At 44.2% G+C, this 23266-nt stretch overlaps 2 protein-coding genes across 3 annotated transcripts in view; both read right to left on the bottom strand.

Moving 5' to 3' along the window:
• The window catches only part of Erich1 (glutamate-rich 1), a gene marked incomplete at its 5' end in the record, with an annotated part of 52793804 nt that overhangs the window by 52605767 nt on the left and 164771 nt on the right, over window positions 1-23266 (bottom strand).
• Klhl2 (kelch-like family member 2) overlaps window positions 1263-23266 on the bottom strand; it is a 112276-nt gene continuing 90272 nt past the window's right edge. The window contains 9 exon segments of one of the 3 annotated variants that reach the window (NM_001419565.1): window positions 1263-2383; window positions 4139-4282; window positions 9577-9717; window positions 10229-10357; window positions 12271-12372; window positions 13131-13328; window positions 15129-15246; window positions 19175-19324; window positions 20530-20646. In NM_001419565.1, coding sequence (NP_001406494.1) covers window positions 2355-2383; window positions 4139-4282; window positions 9577-9717; window positions 10229-10357; window positions 12271-12372; window positions 13131-13328; window positions 15129-15246; window positions 19175-19324; window positions 20530-20646 — 1128 coding nt within the window. In that variant the 3' untranslated portion in view covers window positions 1263-2354. 3 annotated transcript variants of the gene reach the window in all.

The following is a 23266-nucleotide window of genomic DNA, read 5'->3' as shown; positions in this document are numbered from 1 at the left end:
AACATCGAAATCTGTATGCTGTGCAAGATCTCTAAAGCCAAACCAGAATGTAAGCTGTGGGTACTTGTGCAAACTTTTAGTCTCGGCACACAGGAGGCAGAGGTAGGTGGATCTCTTAAGTTTAAGACCACTTTGGTCGACATAGGACAGCCAGGGCTCCATTTGAGACCCTGTCTGAAGAATTAAAAACACGGAGCAAAGCAAAAAATGTCTTCCCAAGTTGTGAGCTATCTTAGCAAACAGGGGTCACCCAAGGAGGAAGTGTTGCTGCTGTCTGCTTCTAGTCAGTTGGGAAGCACCACCGTGATTGGCATCTGAAGTCAGGGTGGTGAGGATGGTGGGGCTGAGCCCTCAGACTTGTGGGATCTGACACTGTCTCTTGATTGCGTAAAACTGAACTTCTGGTTATGCAGGAAATGACCTTTGGAGAACTGCTGCACCTGAGGGAGCGCCCTCCACACACGCGTAGTCACAGCAACATTCATGATAAGAGAAAGAACTGTTCCTATCCCGTTCTAGGAACTGACAGGGAAAGAGATTGTTTGCATCCTTCTCTTGGGGCTGCTGTTAAGACATGGCTGAGTTCCAGATTCATTAAACCCCTGACACGTTTGCTAATAATGGCTATGCTGGAAGGCTGCACTAATGTGGAAATTCATGTTTCATCAAGTGAACACAGGCCCTTTCTATCCTCGTTTGTAATGGAGACTTCAACTGCATGATGTGGTTCTGTTTAAATGTGAAGTTTGTATCAACTACAGAGGAATTTTAGCATGGGTTTCTTTCCTGATGATTAGAACTATGGCTGACAATCTGAGTTAACCCTTTAGATTCCCCTTCTGGCAGATAATCACAAGCTGATTCCTTCCTTCTAATTCCACCCTCTGTAGTGCCCAGCACTGCACCTGCTCCCTAACCCCCATCCTCCAATTCTTTGTGTTTATTATCGAAGGCATAGAGTCTCAGTGGCTTCATAACTTTCCATCAAGGCTACTCGCTTTTGTCTAAATTTGTGTGCTATTGATCCTAAAGAGTAAGGAAATAGAAAACGTTTTAAATTCAATCAATCCATCACATCGGTGGCTGAGGTCATCTTTTTTCCCAGTGGGGCCGGTTATTACTTTAATAGATTTAGCGTACGAGTTACATTAGCAAAAAACCTAAAAATACAGATTTGTTCCAAGCATGAGAAAGAACTGCATTGACTTATGAAGTCGGTCTGCAAAGGAACGGGCAAAAAGTCACACTGGTAAAACCAAGGACATTGTGAAACAAATAATATACAAACTTTTATTCAAAGATATTTCAAGAAAGACACATGTTGGTCATCTTTAAAGAGATTCATCGAAGATCTCAGAAAAACTATCTGCTCAATACACATGATTAGTCACAGAAAGCTTTCTCTCCCATTAATAGCAGCTAAATTTATACACACAGAAAAATTCTTAAGACCATGCAAATTCAGTTGAATTCCACACATTCATTACATTCATCAAAAAAACCTGCAGGTTATGTTCATGCCAAAAGTGTTACTTTAAGAAAAAAAATTAAAAACACACACCAAAAACATGATCAAGATTAAACTAAAGAAAAATAATAAATAAGCATAATTTATATTTTATTTAAAAAAGTTTGGCATCACACATATTAAAGTGTGTCACGCCATGGTTCGTTCATTCCTCAGAAGTGGCGTTTTTAAAGTGTTAAGCATTGTTAAATATCAAAAAATACAACTCTGTTTTACAATGTAGGACTGGCATAATTCAAAGTACTGTGCCAATTATAAATAGATAATCAAACATCTTTTCAAACATATTTAAAGGAAAGCATATAGACACACATTTATATGCACACGATTTATTATAGTCATGTAATCAAAGATATTTATAAAAGCAAACAGTTTCATCCCTCAACAGTGTCGAATACTTACATAGATTTTAATCTGTCCCAAAGATTCTCTGTTCCCAGGAGATTTTTCAGGAGAAAGAATAAAGATAAAACTTAATTTTACAAGAACACACATTAACTTTATTCTCTTTCACAAAATAATCCATAGTCATTTGAAGCTGATAAGAACTAGTTTTTAAGAAAGCGACTGCCTAAAGACCACAGTGGAGGGAGGGACTGCGGCCTAGGTCTCTTGTAAAGTCAGTCAGCTGCTGCTTGGTGCAGAGAAAGCCTACACAGTGCTTCTACCAAAAGTAATCTTCAGTATCCGAGGCCTCTGAAGGCCGATGGTCTCGTCTTCTGCTGAGACTTAAAGTGCGGCTACAAGTGGAGAGGCTCAGTCCCTTCAGAAATCCTTGTTGACGACTGGTTCTCACGGAGTGATACTCTGAAAATGTCCTTCAGGCTCATAATGGTTTATCAATAACTGTGACCCCTGCATGAGGAAACGAAAAAATAAGACACATTATAGGCAACCTTCTGCTGTGCCTCTAAGAAAATCCAGAATGGTGTACTGCTAAAGCCACAGGCAGCATCTGAGTGCCCTTCCTCCAGGTGAGCAGCACCATGCTTTAGAACTTAGATGATTTTATTTCATGAGAGTGTTTCCCCTGCATGCATGTGTGGGCGCCATATGTGCGCCTGATGAACTCAGAAGTCAGTGAAGGGCATGGGTCCTGGGTACTAGGCTGAAGAGAACTGTGAACCACAGTCTGCTTGCACTATCCTCCGTCCTTCACTGTTTTCTTTCTTTTCAAAAAAAGCCTTTTCTTAAACAAAATAAAACAACCTATTTTCATCATTTAATTCTGTGTATATGTGTGACTGGGTGTGGGTCTGTGCACAAGGGCCCACAATTATGGGCCGTCCTCGAGCTAGAGGGTTCTCTACAAAAGTAGTAAGCACGCTTAACCCTGAGCCATCTCTCCAGCCCCTTCAACACACACAACTGTGAAAGTTCTACTTAGGCCTGAATAAATTCTATATCAGACTACCGACCTAGAACTTTCTTTTTCCCTATGAAGTTATTATTGGAGAGAATTTGCCTTACTCAGAAAATAAAAAAAAAAAAAAAAAAAAAAAAAAAAAAAAAACAAAACTGCACCTGATCCTTGAAGGGTCATCAAACACGCTGGAGGAAAGCTACGTCCACCATCGTGGTCATGGCGACTGTCTTGTGGGCGTGTACGAGTACCAGTGGAAATACGCAGTAGGTGTCCCGTGTCAGTTATGACTCAGTGAAGTTGTTGGGAAATTCTTTCCTAACACTTCATCAGTTTATTCTGTGATCCTGCTACATAGTTTTCTGCAAGTGTCATTTTGGAAGATGGATAAACAGCCGTGATGATTAACTAATAAAAATTAAGTTTCTCTCCAATAATGTATTAACTGTACTAACATTCTAATACTTAAAACATCATCAGAATTAGTTAACATATAAAACCTAGGGTTTTTATTGTTTGTTTTTGTTTTATGTTTTGGTTTTTCAAGAAAGGGTTTCTCTGTGTAGCTCTGGCTGTCCTGGAACTCTCTGTAGACGAGGCTGGCCTTGAACTCACAGAGATGTGCCTGCCTCTGCCTCCTGAGTGCTGGGATTAAAGGTATGTGTCACCACTGCCCGCCTGTAAGATGAGGTTTAGAGGCATCACTATATTAAAGACTATTATAATTTTTCTCATCGAGAGAATGAGCCAGAAATCACACAATTCAACCAATGCTACACTAAAGTAAGGCACTCAACCATGCGTCTAGGGCAATGCATGGAGCTGGTCATACTTGTTCTTTTCAATGGGGTAAAGAAGGATGTGTGTCACAGCACACACAGAGGTACGAAAACCACCCATGGGAGTAATTTCCCTGCTTTCATCAGGTAGGTCGTCTCAGGGCCTGAACTCAGGAGCCTTTGTCCGCCAAGCCCTCTTGTGAGTCCCTTAGCCATACTTTCTGGTTAAGGAATTAAAGCCTTACTGCATACTGAACATCATATACGGTATTTAGTCATTAAAATTTAATAAATAGGTTTGAGCTGTAGCCTAGGGATATTAAGTGTTACACCACGAAGACGCTGGTGTTTCCTGTGAACCCACACATCTGAGGCACACTGTCCAAGCATCCGACACAGAAGATTTTCTCCTTACGGGAAAACTGATGCCAGCTGTATGTCAGGAGACAGAGAACGAAGTAGCCTTACCTGCGTAGCTTCTCCCCGTGCTCATACAAGAGGACACAACTGTCCATTTATCTGTGGTGGGGTTATAATACTCTACTGATGCCAAGTTACACGAGCCGTCATCTCCTCCGACAACATACAACAGACCATTAACTGCGCAGACACCTTAAAAAATTATGCATAAAGAAAACAATTACCTACAACTTCCAGGTGAGCGCAAAACAACCCACAGGAGTTTGCTCGGATGACACAAGTGATGCTACATAAACGGAGGCTGTGGGGTTGCCCCACAGACCACAGGAGCACTGATCTCAGGCAGACAGGGATGGTTTACTGATCACACACCTAAAAACTGACCGACTAGGGCAACAGCTGAAAGCTTTGAGCTGGACATTCTCAGTGCCAGCTTATAAAGGAAAAACCACAATGAGCTCATGCACAGGTGCTGGAAGTGCTGCCAAGTGGTCGGCCCTGAGGGGAGCCATTTTACATATAACAGTTCATACTGACCTTTAATGGGTCCTAAGTGAAGCTTACGGTTGTGGAGTTTCTTAACAAATCTCCTAACACAGAGAACATAACAGGGTGTGTGGTCAGCAGGGCCCTGCTCTGAGCCATGTTATTTTTCTGTGTCAGTGTCTGGCAGGCATATTACAGCAACAACATGAAATAGCTGGCGGGCATGGAACAAAATGGCTACAGCTGTGCTGTGGGGAGGCCTCAACAGAGGCAGAGGAGGGGGTGACGGTATGCGAGAGGCCTCCTTGGTAAACAGCAGTACATTCTCGAAGCTCCTGCTGTGTGCTGTGACCACAGTAGCTGCTTTAGAAATGACTAATTCACTTAGTCACCACTACAACTTTACAAAAGGTTAGAGAGTATTCCCAAGGTAGGAAGGATGGAAGAGAAAAGAAAAAAGGTCAAAGTGGCAATATTTCCATGCCAGCTTTTTAGGGAATTATAATAAAACATTTATTAACGGAAGGTTGAAATGAGGACTGGAGCTATTTAGCACAGTGGTAGATCAGTCGTCTAAAAAGTAAAAAAAAAACTACCCGTAATTTCGAGTTTTATACTGGATGGCTAAGCTGTTTTGTTTTCTTTGAAGGGAGCTGGGGTTGCGGTTCAGCGCAGGGCGCTGGTTGGCACATTATGAGGTGCTGGGTTTAAAGACCGATGCTGTAATCCTAGCACCTCACAGGCACAGGCAGGAAGGTGCTAAGGTGGAGGGCAACCTGGGCAATGAACTGAATGGCTGTCTTTAAAGAGGTAGTAGGGCCAGACCATGGTGGTGCATGCTTTTAATCCTGGTTCTTGGGAGGCAGGGGCAGGCGATCTCTGTGAGTTTGAGGCCAGCCTGGTATACACAAAGTTCCAGGACAGCCAGAGCCACTGAGAAATCTTGTCTGGAAAAATCAAACCAATCAACAGAATGAAACAAGCAAAATGAGATGTTAGCGCTTAAATAAATAAGAAGTTCAAAAACTTCTAGACTAACTTGTAAAATACAGATCTGTACTAATTAACACCACAAACTTCCCTGAACCCCTAACAGGGAATGCTGATTTGATTTGATTTATTGGAGACAGGGTTTCTCTTTGCCTTGAACTCACTAGGCAGCCAAGTGGTTTAACTCCTGACTCTTGCCTGCACCTTATAAGTAATAGCATTACAGGCCTGTGCCATCACACCCAAATTCCCTTTTCTCTCTTTTTGAGATAAGGTCTCACTCTGTAGCTCACACTGAACTCAGTCATGATAACCCCAATCCTGAGTTCTGGGGCTGCCCTGTGAGCCTCCATGCCTGCCTTACATAGGTGACTTAGTTTAATTGTAAGAAGGAACCAAACTGAAGCCATTTTAAATAAAACTCCCATTTTGAATAGGGGGTCAAATAAAGTTTAAGTTCCCAAGACCTCCTGAGTAACTGACCTTCTGCCTGGCAGAGAGAGCCATGTACGTGGGTAACTGTCACCCTGGGTGGCAAGTTGAGACATCAATGCCAGGCAAATGACCCTACCACAGTTGAATAACCCAACCAATGGGAACAGGGTAAGTATACTACAGAAAAACAGGTTCCTAAGGAAGTCCCCTACACCTAAATCCTGATTGGTGGGAAATGCACCTATAGCTTGGCACAGATGCTTGTGGGTTTGGGCTTAAGAGCTGTGTACCATCCTGGCTCTGGGGTTGCAGTTTAGCTCCTCTGTTCTGCAGCCCTGATCTATCAGTAGCCGCCCGAGTGCAACAAGTCTGTCATCTGCTTAAGATGCCGTCAGTTACAAAGTGTGTGCAGCTGTCCCTGACTGCTTAGTCTTTTCTGCCTAATTCAAACGAAGTTCTTGCTTTGCTAGATCCCGTGCCTGCTTGTGTTGTTTTAGATGGTTTTGGATCCCAATATGGCAAACACCATACACTGGCCATTTCTCCATAATAATACTGATTTGCATACTCTTAATGGCTGCATGCATTCCCATGTATGTAAAACCATGTTTATTGAATCCTCTCTTATGGGTAGTTATTTAATATGAGGAACACAAAGCACCTGCATATTTGAATATTCATACAATTATTTACTATAGATTTTTTTTAAAAGAAAAATCGGGAGGTAAACACTCTATTTCAACTTCATTTTGTTTAGGGCTGGAGAGAGCACAGCAGCTGAGCGCACTGGCTGCTCTTCCAGAGGACATGGTGTTCAGTCCCCAGCACCCACAAGCAGCTGCGATAACAACAGTCTGTGGCTTCAGTTCAGTTCTGGGGGGATCCTATGCCCTCTTCTGGTCTCCACAGTCTCCAGACACACATGGGCTGTCTAGGCACGCATGCAGGAGAAACATCCACATACACACAGCAGCGACACTTCTGTTACGTCGACTGGATTATCTTACGTAGGGAACCTGAGCTGGCCGTGGTAGCGTACCATACCTAACTCCCCGCATGAGGCTGGCAGAACAGCAAACCAAGGCCAACCTGCTCCACAGTGAGACCTCGTCTCAAACAGACAAATATCTGATATTTTCAAAATTATTCAAAATGCACATTCAAAACTACACTACAGTGCAGTGAGCCTTCTCCCTCTTTTGTTCAGTCTCTCAGCTGTTTTACTACTGTAGTCTTCTTAACAAGAAATGAGCTCACAGTTTCCAAACAATTCAGAGCACTCAAGAGCAGAAGGCTCTACACAAGCTCCTGAGGGTCCACATGTGACCACAGTCTGCGCTAACTCACTGGATTTTTTTTGATCCAATTTTGATGTCATAGTTTACGCACTTATGATAAGTTTTGAAATATGGCTTGTAAGTTGGTTGCTAACCTAACCTTCTGGTTAGTGGATGAGGTCTTTATCCTAGATTAAGTAAAGACAGTCTATACAGAGCTTATCAGATGCACATTTCAGATGATGAGAAACACAGAATGAAGGTTACCCAACATTTCTAGTCCTGAGTCCTTACACCTTTGATCAAGCACTTTCTCTACCAAAGGCCCAGACCTGTGGGCCCTGCAATGCTTCTAGATTTTCTCTTGCTGAAAGACTTTTAATATCTTACCAAACTCAATTGACCGGGTAAAGTACACGGCTGAATAGTTAATTATAAATTCTGCTCTACTACCAACAGTCCTTACTGTACTGTATTTTGTGTTCCCCTCTGGCCACGAAGAGAAACCAAGAAAACACTGTTAGGGAGCCCATCTAACAACCTAATTCCATGGTGCACAGTAACCTGGAGAAACACCAAGAACTCAGACTATAGGGAAGGGCAGGAGAAGGCTAGCATTTCCTTCCCAAGAATCTTTTGAGTACAGACATACAACACAGAACTGTACAGAAGTGCTGATTCCATGAGAGCATAGCAGAGATGGAAAATTCCTATCGTCTAGTGATGCCGCAGCCTGGGACAGCTAGCCTGACACTGTAGCATGTGTTTCAGCAATGCTGTTGGAAACACACCTATCGTACTGTTATCTGTAAAAACACTGCAAGCAGGGTTACAAGTGACACAAGATACCGCACAGTAAACAACCATGCTGCTTGTCAGATGTATTTCCTAATTATCTTGAAGAACATCCTTCTACTTATCAAAGAGACATTTACTGTAAAGCAGTGAACTGTTAGGCAGGCAGCAGCCCTGTCCAGTTTATTCCTACTGTGTTTTTTAATTGCACCGAGAGACCACATGTGGTAACTGGCCTATAACATCTTGGGTTGTTTAAATGTGATATTCACATTGTGAAACACACTTGCAACTAAACTGTTTCTCAAAATGTGCATCTTGTTTGTAGGAGACATGTGACTGCAGTTCTCCAACCTTGAAGAGCTCTGTATTCTTTAAAAAATTATTATTATTTTTTTTGTTGTTGTGGCTGCAGGTTTCCCTATGAATCTTGAACTATATTAAATCAGGGCAAGCTCTTTCAGACTTTCCCTCCAGTTTCAGAAAATAACTTGCTTTGTTTATTAAAAGACCATGGAGGAGTACTGCTTACTGGCTTGCTCCCATGGCTTGCTCAGCCTGCTGTCTTATAGAACCCAGGACCACCAGCCCAGGGATGGCCCCACCCACCATGGGCTGCCCCTCCCCCTTGATCACTAACTGAGAAAATGTCTTACAGCTGGGTCTCATGGAAGTAATTTCTCAACTGAGGCTCCTTCTTCTCTAATGACTCTAACCTGTGTCAAGTTGACACACAAAGCCACTACTCAAACATGTTTGCATTAAAAGTCAGTGAATCAAGTACCAAATAAAGAGGGTTTGACCAGCAATCAATCAGTCTACAAACCATCACCAAGTGCTGGTAGACTATATGGTCTGTAAAGTATCTCTCACACATAGAGAAACACACAGCGAAACACACAGCTAGAGATGACCTTGAACTTCTGATCCTCCTGCTTCCGCTTCCATAAATAGAACGATTAGATTAGAAGCATTTACCACCATGCCTGACTTATATGGCTCTATTGACTGAACAGGCCTCACAAATGCAGGCACACCCTTCTATCAAATAGACTCTTACAGGGGTTTGTCTGTTTTGAGATTGGGTCTTATTTTGTAGCTGAGGCTATCTTGGAACCCTCTATGTAGCTTCAAACTCATTAAAATCTTCCTGCCTCAGCACCCCAAATGCTAGACTGTTGGCATAAGTCATCATGTCTGGTCTGTTAAATTCCTAAAATATTATGTTGGTGCTGGGGATCAAAGCCCTGGTGTTATGTATGTGAGGCAAGCATTCTATATGTGAGGCAAGCATTCTACCACTGCCACTGAGCCAGTCTGCTCCAGCTCTAGGTATTTAAGGGCTTCTTAAATAAGTTTTGGACTGGAATTGCTCAAAGTCTAACAAGAAATGAGATAATTAACAAAAATAAGAACAAAAAAACAAACCAATGGAAATACACAAACTAAGAAAACACCCGTTACATGCAGTATGGATGGCATGATCTTGGGCTTAATAGATACCTGCATTTCTTCTGCACATGTTCATATCTGCGACCTGTCTCCAGGCATTTGTGGTGGGGTCATATACTTCAACACTTTTTCGTACTAAAGGACCATCATGACCTCCTACAGCGTATAATAAGTTGTTTAACACGCCAACACCTAGAAAACACAGTCAAGCGGATTATGGAAGAGCAAGGTAGGCAAGAAACTTGCGAACTTGTGGTGCGGAGCACTGATGCAGGTGCCTTGGGATGCAAACCTGAAGTCCTAAGTCTCACTAAGAGGGCACTAACAGGAGGCTCAGCCTGCAGAAATGGAAGGAGATGGACCTCGGTAAGAAGCCCTATCCTGACACGAGAGGAGTCAAGGAGAAGCGACTGATGAGGAGCCCTTTAATAAACTCCTTTCACAAACGTTCTCTAAAGCAGCCTGTGAAGGCATCCGATCGGAAAGGAAGGGCCATGAAAAACCTTCCTCACTGAACAAATGATAAAACACTGTCAGGAAAGCAGAGAAGCTTTGACGCTGTGAAAATGTACAAAAGCACTCCTTCTTACTGCCGCTCAAGCCCACTTAACTGAACCAGGAAAAGTAGCACACATTTCCCAACCCCACATGCAGATGTCCACCAGTCAGCCCACCTCAGATGCTCGCCGGGGCCTCTAGTTACCTGCTCCACTCCGTCTGGTGCTCATTTCTGCTATGTAAGTCCACTCGTTGGCAGTAGCATTATAGCATTCTACTGTGCTAAGACACTGGCGTGAAGCTCCATCGTAACCTCCTACAGCATAGAGCAAACCTAGACGTGGAACCACAAAGAAAGCCAAATAAACAACCTGTTCTCCCCGTCATAAGACATTAGTGTATGCTGCTCTGTGGTAACGGCACCTCCCCTTAATCATTTCTAATTTTCATGATATGCATTAGTCTTGACAACTGCTAGCAGGTGGAATGAGGGAAGGATGTGCTTTCTCTATCTTTCTTATACTTCCATCAATGGTGTGACACTAGAGCAGTGCACTGACTTGAGATAACACCAGCTGATTCATTAACAACGTCTCGGAAAACAGAAATATCAGCTGGGGAAGAGAGTCAGTAGCAGAGGGGCCAGACAGATGGCTGAGCAGTTAAGAGTGCCCCGTCCTTTAATCCCTAGCACCCACAAGGCAGCTCACAACCATGACACCCTCTTCTGGCATTCATGGGCATATATATGCACACAGTACACAAACCATACATGAAGGCAAAACACTCATATACATTTAAAAAAGAGTCAGTAGCAGAATGTAGTACAGAATGCAATGAAATATCTGAGGAGAAAAAGGCTATGATGTGCTAACACTACATTATGAACGGAGTAGTAATATACATGAGTGACATTAAAAGCATGCGACATGAGACAAGCCAGTCATAAACATGCTATGTGATTTAACTTACATAAAATGTCTAGAAGAGAGGAATTCACAGTGACAGGAAGTATCTAGACTGGGGACTGGGGATTAGAGGGGACAGCTAAGGAAGTAGAAATGGTCTTATTGGGTAACAAAAATGTTCTTAAATGACTTGTGGTGATAGATACATATGGAATCGTTTGAGTCAAATGGGAAGTTTTTATGATATTTCAGTGGTGTTTTATGAAAGGCACTTTAAAGGAGATCTATTTTTATTAATATACGTTTGTGAATGTGGATGCCCACAGAACCCAGAGGCATTGGAAGCTCCTACAACTGTAGCTACAGGCAGTTGTGAGCAGCCTCCTGTGGATGCTGGGAATCTAACTCCAGTCCTCTGGAAGAACAGTAATCGTCTACTTTTTAAAGTGTACGGAAAGCTGGATCTGGGGGCACACACCTTTAACCCTGGCACTCTGGAGGTAGAAGGCAGGTGGATCTCTGAGTGCAGCCTTGTCTACATGGTGAGTTCCAGGGCAGCCAGCCAGGGCTACACAGTGAGACTCTGTCTTAAAAAAAAGTATGTGTATATACATATATGTATGTATATATAGATATAGATATAGAAATAGAATTTTCCACTAGTGAGGAAGCAACGGAAAAACATAAATTTGTCTAAGCTAGAATTTGAGGGAAAAAAAAATCACACTGAAGAAATAACACACGGGGTTGGGGATTTGGCTCAGTGGTAGAGCGCTTGCCTAGCAAGCACAAGGCCCTGGGTTCGGTCCCCAGCTCCGGAAAAAAAAAAAAAAAAGAAAGAAATAACACATGGTTTTCCTTCAACTGAGAGCAAAGGGTTAGAAACTAACGTAAAGCCACTAACCACCTCCTGCGTGTTAAAGGGCTCTCGTCCAGATACAAATGTTTGGAAGTTTAATGACCTGAATCGTTTTCCCAACAACTGTCATAAGAACAGGTGAAAAGGTTGGGTGCCACTTAGGGAATAAAGCATGTGTCTAGTATCTGAGTTCAATTCCCAGTAGCGTTAAAAAAAGATTGGTTGACAGTCACATAAGTTACGCACAAAGAAGGAGGGAAGAAGAAAACATAGGGAGAGGGAGTGAGGAAGTAGGTGGAAAGGCCTCGCTTATACAGTTTAATTTATATAAATGAGCTCATTGAAAGAAAGAACAATTACAATACATAACCATGCTTTTCTTCTGCCCATTCATAAAACAGTGCCTGGATCTCCCGATGAACCACCCTCTCTACAGCCCAGAGCACCCACAGTGCTCACCGCTGGAGCTCCCAGACCTACCTCCAACAACGCCAACGCCCACACTGCTCCTCCTGGTGTTCATTGGCGCGACATGAAACCACTCATTAGATTTTATGTTGTATGCTTCCACAGATGATAAACCTGTGACAGAGGATAATACCCCTCATTTCCTCTTCCAAAATGACACCATTGTTCTTTTATATAAATACCACTAGGGGAAATAACGTCAGACATTTTACACTGGGCTAAAATTAAAAGAAGAGCAGGAGGGAATGTGCTCGCTCCACGGTGGGAGTGGCTTCTCTACTGAAGCTTCTACTTGGGCTGCTGCCATTTATAAACTTTTTAAACATGGAAGAATGATGGATATTAAGGCATCAGAAACAAAATGTATATCGTCTGCACTGTCACGCCATTTAAAAGCAGTTATTTAGGTGTTTCTATGACCCTACATAAAAGCTATTCATGTGTGTGTGCATCGCTCTGCAGTGCCTCCTCAGGCCAGTAGAGGGTGCTGGGTATCCCAGTGCTGGAGTTGGAGTGGGTTGTGATCTGCTCTGTCTGGGTGCTGGAAATCAAACTCTGGTGCTTTCAAAGAGCAGCAAACACCCTTAACCACATCTATCCATCCTCCACTCATATCTCTTAAAGAAAATTTGAATTTAGGGTTTTAAGACAAGTTCTCACCCTGGAGCCAATGCTACCCTCAAACTTATAATCCTCCTGCCCCCAAATGTCACCTCACTGGTCTCGAAAGAAATTGCCAGTGTCATTTTAGAGCTTCTCTAAAATAACTGCTAAGAACACTAAAGCATGTGCTAACGTCATTATGATCGGCACCATAAATGTGGCTACCGTGTCAGTTACCTATTATAGCAACGCGGGAGAGAGGCAGTTACCTGTGCTGCCGTCAAAGCCCCCCACTGCATACAGCAGCCCGTTCAGCACCGCTGCCCCCAGCGTGCTCCTTCGGTCGCGCATGTTTGCCACGCTGGTCCACTGGTCTTTCACAGGGTCGTAGGAATCTACAGTGCGAACTCTCAGTGAGCCATTGAAGCCACCGACAGCAAAGACCAGCCCCGCCATATACACCATCCCTGCAAAGGAAGAAGTCAATTCAGATGAGCACGCCAGCTACAGTTAGCCTGACCTCAAAGCAGGCACCTACAGTGTTTGTGGGAACACAGAACTCGTAAGAGCTGGGTCAGTCTTGAAAATTTCTCTTCATTTGTAAGAAACAAAATCAGAAGTGCACCATGGGATGTGTACTAGGAATCCACTGCAGCAAAGATTCTTGTAAGATAATAAGATTAATTGTAAGATTAATAAGTTTAATGTCCAATTAAAACTAGTGGGGTAGTTTTCAGTGGTGAAGTGCTCGCCTGCAACTTAAAAACAAAATCTATATGACAAAGGTGCAGAAGGGCAGAGGAGCGGGAGGAGAGAGGCAGCAGGAGGGGAAGGAGAGAGGGAGGGAGGGAGGGGGGGAGGGAGGGAGGGAGGGAAGGAGGGAAGGGAGTGAGAGAGGGAATGCGTATGTGAGAATGTGTGTGTGTGTGTGTGTGTATGATATGTGAGAGTGTATGTGTGTGAAGGGATATGTTGTGAGAGTATGTGTGTGTGTGATGTGTGTGTCTGTGTGTGTGAGTGTGTGTGTGTGTGTGAGAGAGAGAGAGACTGTATATGTATAAGAAAGAGTATGTGAGTGTGTCTGAGAGTGTGTATATTTGAGAATGTGTGTGTGTGAGAGAGTATGTATGTGAGAGTGTATGTATGGAGGGTATGTTGTGAGAGTATGTGTGTGTGTAAGGTTATATGTGTATAAGAGTGTGTGTGTGTGCAAGGCCCTGGGTTCGGTCCCCAGCTCCGAAAAAAAGAACCAAAAAAAAAAAAAAAAAGAGTGTGTGTGTATGTGATGTGAGTGTATGCGTGTGTGGGAGAGACTATATGTGTATAAGAAAGAGTACATGTGTGAGTGTGTCTGAGAGTGTGCATATTTGAGAATGTATGTGTGATGATAGAGTATGTATGTGAGAGTGTATGTGTGTGGGGGGGTATGTTGTGAGAGTATGTTGTGTGTGTGAGAGAGACTGTATGTGTGTAAGAGTGTATGTGTGTGTGTGTCTGAGAGTGTATGTATATGAGAGTATGTGTGTGAGACTGTATGTATATGAGTATGTGTGTGTCTAAGAGTGTGTGTATGTGAGAATGTGTGTGTAATGAGAGTGTATGAGAGTGTGTGTGTGTGTATGTTGTGAGAGTATGTGTGTGTGTGTGAGACTGTTTGTGTGTAAGAGTATGTGTGTGTGTCTGAGTGTATGTGTGTGAGAGCGTGTGCACACGGTCACATACACACTCTCTTAGATAACAGGCTCACATCCTAGCCTTCCACTCTTACAGACTGACGTGATTCGGGGTATGCTATTTCATTAAGGTGACAGGAAATCAGGCCGCAAATCACCAGCTCTGCCGGTTTATTCTACAAAATCAGAACAGTGCCTGAAGGTGAGGGCAGGGCAGCAGCCAGGTGTAATGGATGACATAGGTAATCCTAGCACTTGGGAGGCAGAGGCAGACGGAACAGGAAATTCAAGGCCAGCCTGGGCCATAGAGACACAGAGACTCTGTCTTCAAAAAAATAAAATAAAATAAAAACGAAAAGAGCTGCTATCCTTTCCACAGAACGGGCTCAGTTAGGTTTCTAAACAACATCCTTCTCTTCCTTTTTCTTTTTCTTTAAACAGGGTCTCGGCTGGCCTTGAGCTCCCCATCCTCCTGCCTCCACCTCTGGGGAGCTGGCATTGAAAGCACAGACTACGCCTGGTTTTCTAATAGACGTGTTTCCTACTGACGAGTAAGACCCAGCAACAGAGCTGGCTGGAAAACCCCACGCTCACCTGCCCTGCACCTCCTGGACGGCAACTCTGCCACCTGGTGCCATCGCTCCTCTTTGAAGTCGTAGCATTCCACACTTCGGATGGCCTTTGGTGCCTGGCCCCCGACCACCACCATCAACTACAAGGGAACAAATGTAAGTGCTTGAACCAATGATATCGCCTACTCAAGAGACTGACCGTATCCTACACAGACAGGAGACATGCTGGAAGGAAATGCCTGCCCAACCAACACGTCAGTGACGCCAGCAAGGGGCACAGGTTAGAACAGCAATTCTATCACCTAGCACATTTGGTTTAAAAATGTGGCTTTTAAGAAATGTAAAAAGGCTTCTGGCCACTCAAGCAAAAGCAGTACTTAAGGCAAAACAGTAGGGAGCCAACACTGGTAGGGCTATAGAGTGTCATGGAGCTTGCTGTCAACCAGATCCTGCTTCAGCAGTGATCAGAGGCTGCCAGGGCGTAGGAAACAGAAGTACAGCGTTGTACCAGGTAGTGAGTAAAAGGTCAGGAGAGGATTCATAGATGGAGAAATCATTTTAAATTGAGGTCATGAGTAGATGAGAATATAGAATCATGGACCTTAAGGAAAGAGGCCCCTCTTGAGGCTCCATAAATAAGCCATCGCCAGAACAGAATGGAGACATCAAGCTCCTAATGACCACACAAGCATCGGTCTACTGCTGGCAACAGATGGAGGCTGAGGAGCAGCCACGGGCCACCCTGACCGCTGATTAACGAGTACGCTAGGGACTACACAGGACACCTTTCTACTCACCAAGAGCCTATAAACCTCACCGAGGAACCAACTCCCAGAATGCAATACAAGACCAGTATGCAATTATATGCAGTCGAATACCTGTATGACAGTAACTGCTAACGGGACCAGAAAAGGGGGAGTGACCATAATTCAGCGAAAGCTTCCTAAGGAGCTGGAGCGAAGGGCTTGTAAGACGGACAGGACCTAGAAACTCCTGTGCTAGTCTTTTACCATACACATGGGCACTTCCTGGCAATGGGGAGTAAGAATGGCAACGTCAGCATGATGTTGTGGTTAATGAGGTCTTGAATGGAAAACTGTAAAGAATGGGCAGGGCTTTGAGGGGAGGATGAGACCATGACAAGGGAAATGAATACTGAGAATAAAAACTCATGACAAACCCAATGTGCAGATGCTCACACCCGTGTGTGGGCTGTGGTCCTGGAGTACTTCAATCTAAAGGAAGGTGTGCATGGAGTCTCAGAGTTACTGTGTAAAGCCGAAACCCTTAGGCATGTTAAGGCTTAGCGTAGACCAACGGCGTGAATATTTCAGCCTATTCCTCTAGTTCTGACTCCAAACAAATATAAAGGACTAAAGAAAAATCATTCCACACTATTACGAAAAGGTCAGTATGAGAAGGACTGTACAATCAGTCTTGCACGGTCACATCAAGCTCAGCCCTGTGCATACAGATCTGTGCTCACACCTCAAAGTTCGGTCTGACAGTGACACAGTGTAGAAAGGGTCTGCAATGATGTATCCAGTGAAGATCAATTCAAGCATCAGACCTCAGAACTGAATGTAGATACCCTAAAGACCGTGTTCTTAACGTTAATTAGACGTGCATATGTGTGTATAATTGTGGGTTTGTGCACGTTGAGTACGGTATCTGCAGAAGACAAAGGATAGGAGTCCTGGGAAGCAAACTCAGGTCCTCTGTAAGTGCAGTGCACACTCTTGAGCACCGAGCCATCTGTCCAGCCCCAGAGTAGTTTAAAATCCTCAGCCGGCACCTCTGAAGTGAGGACAGAGGAGAAAGCATGTCACCACAGAGGACAGGGTAGTACCTTCACTTTACTTCTCCGAGAAAGACAAAGTGGGATAGAAACACGTATTCCAACAGAGTACATGCAGGAAGGATGCACGGGAGGCATGGGAGCAGGGAGACAGTGGAACACACGGAGAAACAAGAGTGTGGCAATCAGCAAAGGGGTTGTCATATCATAGACTGCCATGACTGATTTGTGGAGAAAAATGAATGGTAACATTAGGGGATGCCAAGAGGAAAAAAGAGAAGTAAATTTATCCTAAATGCAGGTTGCTTACTTTCTGCACCCAGAAATACATCAATATTTATTTCCCAAAAGGGAGGAGTTAGCAGAGATAACAAAGCACAGCAGCAGAACATACACAGTGGGCTGGGGAGATGGCTCAGTGATTACGAGTACACACTGCTGTACTCCAGTCCCCTGCACCCAGGCTGCGTGGCTCACACGTGCTTGTGCCTCCCGCTCCACAGAATCCTTTTCCTCCTCTGGATTTCCTACATGCACATTCATATTCGTACACACAGACACATAAATAAAGATAAAAAATAAACTTAAAGGGCAGGAGAGATGGCTCAGTGGTTAAGAGCAATGTCTGCTCTCCTAGAGGTCCTGAGTTTAATTCCCAGCAACCACAGGGTGGCTCCCAACCATCTGTAATAGGATCCGATGCCCTCTTCTGGTGTGTCTGAAGACAGCTACAGTATACTCATATACATAAAATAAATCTTTTTAAAAAAACTACAAAGTGTAGAGTTTCCTGTTATGAAATCCGAATGTAAAGATGCCTTACCTCGAAGAATCTCTGCATAGTTTCCCCAGAATACAAAAGTCATGCGTGAGACGAGAAAGCCCATGTGCGTGAGTGCAGTCGGGGACATAAGTCGGGGACTATGAGATACACGTGTACACAACTTTAATCCCACTTCCTTCTGACCTACTTCCCTAGAATAAATCCTGAACACAGCCACTGCCTAATGATAAATGGTATCAGGAAAACTTTCTATTCAAGACCCTTTCTAAACCGTGCGCACAAGCCAATGTCCGAGAAGGGGTGGACATACTCAAAGCTGTGCTGCTGTTTGAACGGTTGGCCACGTTAGGGACTCTTCCAAAACAAGGGATCCCAAGGAAGCTAAATACCAGAGAACCTCATGAATCCATGCACCGCATACCACAAGCAGGAGCTGAAGCCTGGAAAACTCTGGAAGTATGTAACGGTGGAAAAGGTAGGCCATACCAGAGAGGCCCAGGGGACAGCGCAACTCAATAGATGGCTTATACCTTACAAAGAAAATGAAACACTCGGCAGGATTTTACCAAGAGTTCCTTGGCTCTTTGAATTGCCATGTTTAGCCTGGAAATTAGGTGAAATGAGGTTGAATTCATCTTTAATCAAAAAGCCTCTCTGCAGTGTAGCTAGAAATGCCAGAAAACAGAGCAGGAGCTAAGAAGGCTTTTATTTTTCCTCTCACAGACATGAAACGTTTATGACGTATTTAAGTTAAGTGGTGAGGTGGCTCAGCAAGGAGAGGTGCCTCCCACCACGCGATGAGAAGTTCAACATCCAGGGCCCGCCCACACGGGGAGGAGAGAATGCACTCAAGTTACATGTGCACACACAAGTGCACACACCTACACATGCACACACAGAGAGACATACATACATGCAGACACACACACGCACAGACACACACACAGACACACAGACACACACAGACACACAGACACACACACACACACACACACACACACACACACACACACACTTTAGGCTGGAAAGGTAGCTCACTGAGTAAGAGCAGTCACTGCTCTTCACAGGTACACAATAAAATCCCAGCACCCACCCTGGGTGTCTCACAACACTGTAACTCTAGATCTGAGGAATCTAATATCAACTTCTGACCTCCATGTGTGAACATATACCACACAAATAAAATAATAAAATAAATCTTTAGAACAATTGAAAAAATGTTTTATAAAAGGTTAAATGAATTGAACAATCCGTATCCTAACAAGAAGGCAACAGAAATGAAATCCTATTTTCTAGGATGCTTTCTTGGGCACCATCCTTAACGTGTAGCCAATGCTAAATCATATATTCTACACTGCATTCTCAGGCACATTTCCCCTGCAGAAGAACTGAAACAACGGGCATGGAAATTCGATGATCAAACACATTAACGGCTCACTGTGGGCCTTCGGATGGGGCAAGCACAGCTGTGAACAATAGGTCCTACTTTGGGAAGGTTCATGGGTGTCCTCAGCCGGGTCCGCACGCTCTTCATTAACATGCGTTGCTCCGTTGGCAGCAAGTGGTACTTCATGGCTTCGATGAGGTAATCTTTGCATGCACTGCTGTTCTTCACCAGTGCTTCCTCCTCAACCCTCTGTGGGAAGAGAGCAGACAAGCCCTGTGAGGGCTAGTGTAGGAGACGGCCACTGGAACAGATAGGGGAAGAACTACAGCGGCAACTGTCCTGTCCACACGGGCTTCTGCTCACTCACTCGGCTACAGAGAGCAACAGCAATGGAGGCCAGGAGTTTCAATCTCAGCAAGAGGAAAAACGAACTCTGTGGACAACAGTCAGGTCCACCCCTTCCTGACATTTAAAGAAGCCACATGACAAGAAAGGAAAGAAAAGCAAAAGGGGAACCTTGTGGGAAAGGTAGGGCATGGGGGTTTGGGGACTTTACCTTGGAATTCGCCCACAAACCTAAGTGATTATGATCTGGGCTATGCAGAAGTGCTGATGACGGGGTCTTTATCTAGGTTGACCACTTGGTGATGAGCTAGGCTAGGCTGTCAGTTCATGATAGGCTCTTCCAATGCGAGAGGACAAATGAAAAGAGACCCAAAACACTTGGAACTCTTATTCCTGGCAATGTTTGACCTTGGTACCGAGCTTTCTATTCTTCTTTTTCTTTTCTTTTTTTCTTTTCTTTTTAAAATACCATAGTATACAGAGACCACACAGACCATGTTAAATAATGAGGTTCCCATAAACCTTAAAGTGCTAATCAAAAATGTTTCCTTACAAATGGTTCCAACTTCAGAAACTAATGCTGAGATGTTCCTGAAAGACTGTTAATAAACAACAAAGAGTAAATTTAAAATACTCTAAGGATGACTAAGAGTCATTCATCTCTGTTTACTTCAAATACCCTGCTTTTCTTCACCTCAGAAATAAACTATATACATGTCCCTATGAAATTCTGGGGTAGAACTAAATAGCAATTGGGTCAGATCTCAAGTCCATTCCCATTGTATAACAGGAGAAAGGAAGGAAGATGTTAGTGTGGGGTAAACTTAGGCACATTTATTTACTTACACTCAGAGGGGCACAAATGCTACCTCAGGAAGCTCTAGTACTTTGATGAATCAGAAAGGGGGTGGAAGTCAACTTCTAGGAACAAGTGATGGGCTCAGGGGTGTGGGGGCTGCTGAAAAGGTGCCAGGTGCCTTACCATCCTCTTTCCTACACTCCAGAGATCTGTAGCCTGCAGCCCTTCCCACTGCGGGATGGGTTTGTGCATGCTGGCAGGCCAGCAAGCAGACGCTGTACACATCCCAGTGACGTGTACATGTGCTTACCTGCACCAAGTACTCCCGAGGAAGCAGGGGTAAGCGGACGTGCTCCATGAGCCGAGCCATGAACTCCTGCCTTACGTCCTTATCATGGTTTACCCAGGCTATTACTGCTTCAAATACCTTAAGGGGAGGAAGAAGAATGAGCTGTATGCCAAATAGATGTGTTACATATGTCTACATGCGTCAATCCATAATCTGATGGAACATTGTACGTACGGCGTTGCTAACACTAAACTATGGAGCAAACGTTCTCGAGTCCGGACTTGCAACACACAAGGTATTTATTTCATTCTCTTCTGTTTCTTTGAAACATGAAGCTTAGTAAGCACTTCACTAAGTACCCTGGCTTGCTCAGTAACCACTTTTCTTTCGTATTTCCCCAAGCTCATCGTAACTCCTGCTGCACTTGGATGGTAACTGTGATACATGATGCCCACTCCTCCCTTCGCTGTGCACTTAGTTCTCATTACAAATTTACACTCCTTTAGAATAAACCACCCACAGTAATAAAGCCCAGGGACAGCCCAAACCACGTGTCTTAGTTTCTTTCTACTACCATGACAAAACGCTACAATCAAAACAACCTCTATAAGAAAACGTGTAGTTTGAGGGTCATTGTTCCTGAGGGTTAGAGTTCAAGACTGTGATGGCAGGGTGCACGGCAGCAGGCAGGCAGGGAAGCATGGTGCCGGAGCGGTGACCAGCCAAGAGATCACATCCATCTCTATCCCCAAGTGAGAGGCAGAGGACTAACTGGGAATGGCTCTTGAAGCCTCCAAGCCCACCTCCAGGGACATGCCTCCTCCATCAAGGCCACACCCCAGTCTTCCCCAAACATTTCCACCAACTGTGGAGCAAGTATTCAAATACATGGGTCTGGGGGGCGCTGTACTTAGTCAAACCACCACATCATGTACTGGTTCATCGCTGCCGTTTATGGGGCTGGTTTTAGAATCTTTCCTGGGTGTGTCTATGAAGGTGTTTTCACAGACAAAAACAAAAAACAAAACAAACCAACCTGGATGTAGGGAGAATCACCTATCTTAAATGCAGGTGATGACTTTGCATAGACTGGGGACCCAGATGCAGCAAGGAGAAATCCAGCAGGGTACCAGTGTCCCCTTTTCTCTGCTTCCTAGCCCCCACGACAGGAAACTGTTGCTCCACCATGTTCTCTTGTTATGGGAGTCTGAATGTTCTGAAACCACTATTGGACACAAATCTTTTCTCTTTTATGTTGTTTCTGTCAAGTGTTGTGGTCATAGCAACAATGCACCCTTATAAATAACCCATCTTGGAAATTCTCTTTCGTTTTATTAACAAATTTTGGGCCGTACACTTATAATCAATGGTCTACAGAATGGGTTAACCCTCCTTTGCCCCAACAGAGCACATTTAAATGTAGGATTTTGAACATCTTTACAAACTTAACAGAAAGAGTATCACTGTATAACATACTCCTCTGAGAGAACTAACATGCTAATAAACAGCCAGTGTCTTTCTACATAACCTCCTCCCAGGCCGATGGATACATTTCCTGATGATCTTTAAAAGGTTGAGGGGATGTATGGCAATATGCAAATGGTTACTGGAAACAAAAACAGGTTATTTTGATACAGCATGAAACTAAAAATAGTGTGCATTCTAATTATCACCTTTAATTTATCCTGTCAACCAGGACTTATTAAATGCTCCTGTACGCCAGGTGCCAGCGATTGAGAAGTGAGGAGCTGCGCTCTGTCAACTCCATTCACTGCAGCTCAGCTCCGTCTCTGCCTCCACTGGCCTGCAGCAGGTTCTTCCACTCGATGCTAAAACCTCAACACTTTCCTATTCGGCCTTCATGCCATACGAGGGCTCCATCTCGCCATGACCACAACTATGACCATGACCATGACCATGACTGAGAAAGCTAGTTCTGCAGCTGCTCCTCCAATGAAGTACCATCTCCAAGGACTCACACCATTGCGCAACGACATCCCACAATTAATCTAAACTTTGCTCATGCAAACAACAGTATGTACAGAAGAAGCTCTGGGACTTCTGAAGGTGGGAGGATCAGAAGAGACCAGCAACTTTCACCTTGGCCCACTGAATTGCTTGTGACAGCCATATGTGCCTCATAAAAGTATAGTTACCTGCGTGATTACCGCACCGTGAAAACCTCCCCCAAGTGACAAAAGAGGAAGAGGGCAGATCCCCAAGCCTGACATGTCTACGAAGGACTTACTCCGGACATTGCAGCCTCACAGGATACTACGTGATAAAGAAAGGGAAGCTCTCATCTCTGCTCCAGCAGGATCAGGCTAGACACTGTCAGTTATCTGTCAGTTATGTGGACCAGTCTGACTGAAGCCTTGGAGGCCGTGGCAGAAGCAGGCTGCCCCTGCAACATCTTCCAGGACGTTCAACCACTACAGTCCAGGGTGGCTCACCAGGGATCAGTGCAGAAGCGAAGTAGCCCTCTTTCTCTAACGCAGGCCTTATGATGGTGTGCATCTCCTGACTGAAGCCTGGAAACAGCTCTTCAACAGCACGAGGACGGTCACGGTATTTAACCCGGCTGAAGACATTCATGCTGCTCTCTTCCCACTTCGATCCTACTACTCTCCCCGACATATTCTAACCCCATCCCTGAGCTATCTCACTCCCACAGTCTTTGCATCTGTATAGCCTGTTCCCGTGCCCTGAAATGCTTTTCCCATCTCAATCCATTTCCATTCCTCTGGCAAACTCTAGC

This window comes from Rattus norvegicus, chromosome 16, assembly GCF_021556685.1.
Source record: "Rattus norvegicus strain SHRSP/BbbUtx chromosome 16, alternate assembly SHRSP_T2T, whole genome shotgun sequence".
In the NCBI taxonomy this organism is placed as follows: Eukaryota; Metazoa; Chordata; class Mammalia; order Rodentia; family Muridae; genus Rattus; species Rattus norvegicus.
Note: the sequence above shows the minus strand (reverse complement) of the source record. Positions and strands in the feature narration are given on the sequence as shown.